This window comes from Austrofundulus limnaeus, unplaced genomic scaffold (assembly GCF_001266775.1).
Source record: "Austrofundulus limnaeus strain Quisiro unplaced genomic scaffold, Austrofundulus_limnaeus-1.0 Scaffold629, whole genome shotgun sequence".
NCBI lineage: Eukaryota > Metazoa > Chordata > Actinopteri > Cyprinodontiformes > Rivulidae > Austrofundulus > Austrofundulus limnaeus.
Window position 1 is genome coordinate 114,003 of NW_013953031.1, and position 1,258 is coordinate 115,260.

General features: G+C 45.2%; 1 protein-coding gene across 1 annotated transcript in view; it reads left to right on the forward strand.

The window, feature by feature from the left end:
- Positions 1-1,258, forward strand: part of LOC106531411 (uncharacterized) — a gene marked incomplete at its 5' end in the record, with an annotated part of 83,511 nt that overhangs the window by 30,948 nt on the left and 51,305 nt on the right. Inside the window, 3 exon segments of the mRNA XM_014027278.1 lie at positions 352-434; positions 510-630; positions 720-1,010. Coding sequence (XP_013882732.1) covers positions 352-434; positions 510-630; positions 720-1,010 — 495 coding nt within the window.

Sequence of the window (1,258 nt, forward strand, 5' to 3'; positions counted from 1 at the left end):
GTTGTGATGCCAGACGTTGTGATGTCAGATGTTGTGATATCAGACGTTGTGATGCCAGACGATGTGATGTCAGATGTTGTGATGTCAGATGTTGTGATGTCAGAAGTTGTGATGTCAGATGTTGTGATGCCAGACGTTGTGATGTCAGATGATTTGATGTCAGGCGTTGTGATGTCAGACGATGTGATGTCAGACGTTGTGATGTCAGACGATGTGATGTCAGACGTTGTGATGTCAGACGTTGTGATGTCAGACGATGTGATGTCAGACGATGTGATGTCAGACGATGTGATGTCAGAAGTTGTGATGTCAGACGTTGTCCGATGTGTCTGACATGATCTTGTTGTTCAGGCTCCTCAGCTGATGGTGCAGACACCTGAGATAGAGCAGCAGGCGTCTGCAGAAGACGGGGATAAGAAGGAAGCGTTGGAAAGGTGAAACAAGTCACTGGAGTGAGCAACACGGTCAGATGTTTGGTTTGTCATGATTCTACTGTGGGATCTTTCCAGATATGAGGTCTGCAAACGGACTCTGCAGGTCCATCTGGCTAAAATCGAACAGAGTTTCAAAGAGATTCCTTCTGACTCTGTTTCCCTGAAGGGTCTGCACACACGGCTCCAGGAACTGCAGGTAAACTTCGTGTGTTTCACCTCCTCGAGGACCTTGTGTGTTCAGATGTTAGACACAAAGTGATCCTCAGGTTCTGGTTCTGTTTGCAGTTCCTGCGGCAGGAGACTGAGTCTCTGTGGTCTGACTTCGAGACCCAGTGCTCCCAGCTAAGCGGGGTCTCCTCTGTGGAGCAGGAGAAGGCTGAGCTGCAGGAGAAGTGGCGCAGCCAGCAGCAGAACCTTCAGAGGAGAGGCAGTTCTCTGGGTTCTGCTCTCAGACAGATCGACTCCACTGAGAACCACATGGTGGACTTCAGCGAGCGGCTGGACCGGTACCTGAGACAGCCCAAAGACATCAGTGGTTTCAGCCTGTCCAACAGCAACATCCTGAAGGACATCAAGGTCTGCCGTCAGATCAGACAACTTATGATTCACACATTTAGTCCAACTGATTTTGTTTTTAGTCACTTCGAGACCAAAAATTAAAACTTTATTCTAATCCAGACCCAATCTGTTTATTTAGTGTTTTTTAGATTAATTATAAAAATGACCCTTTTTATAAAATAATTTATTTTTATTTAGAATAGAATAGAATAGAATAGAATAGAATAGAATAGAATAGAATAGAATAGAATAGAATAGAATAGAGT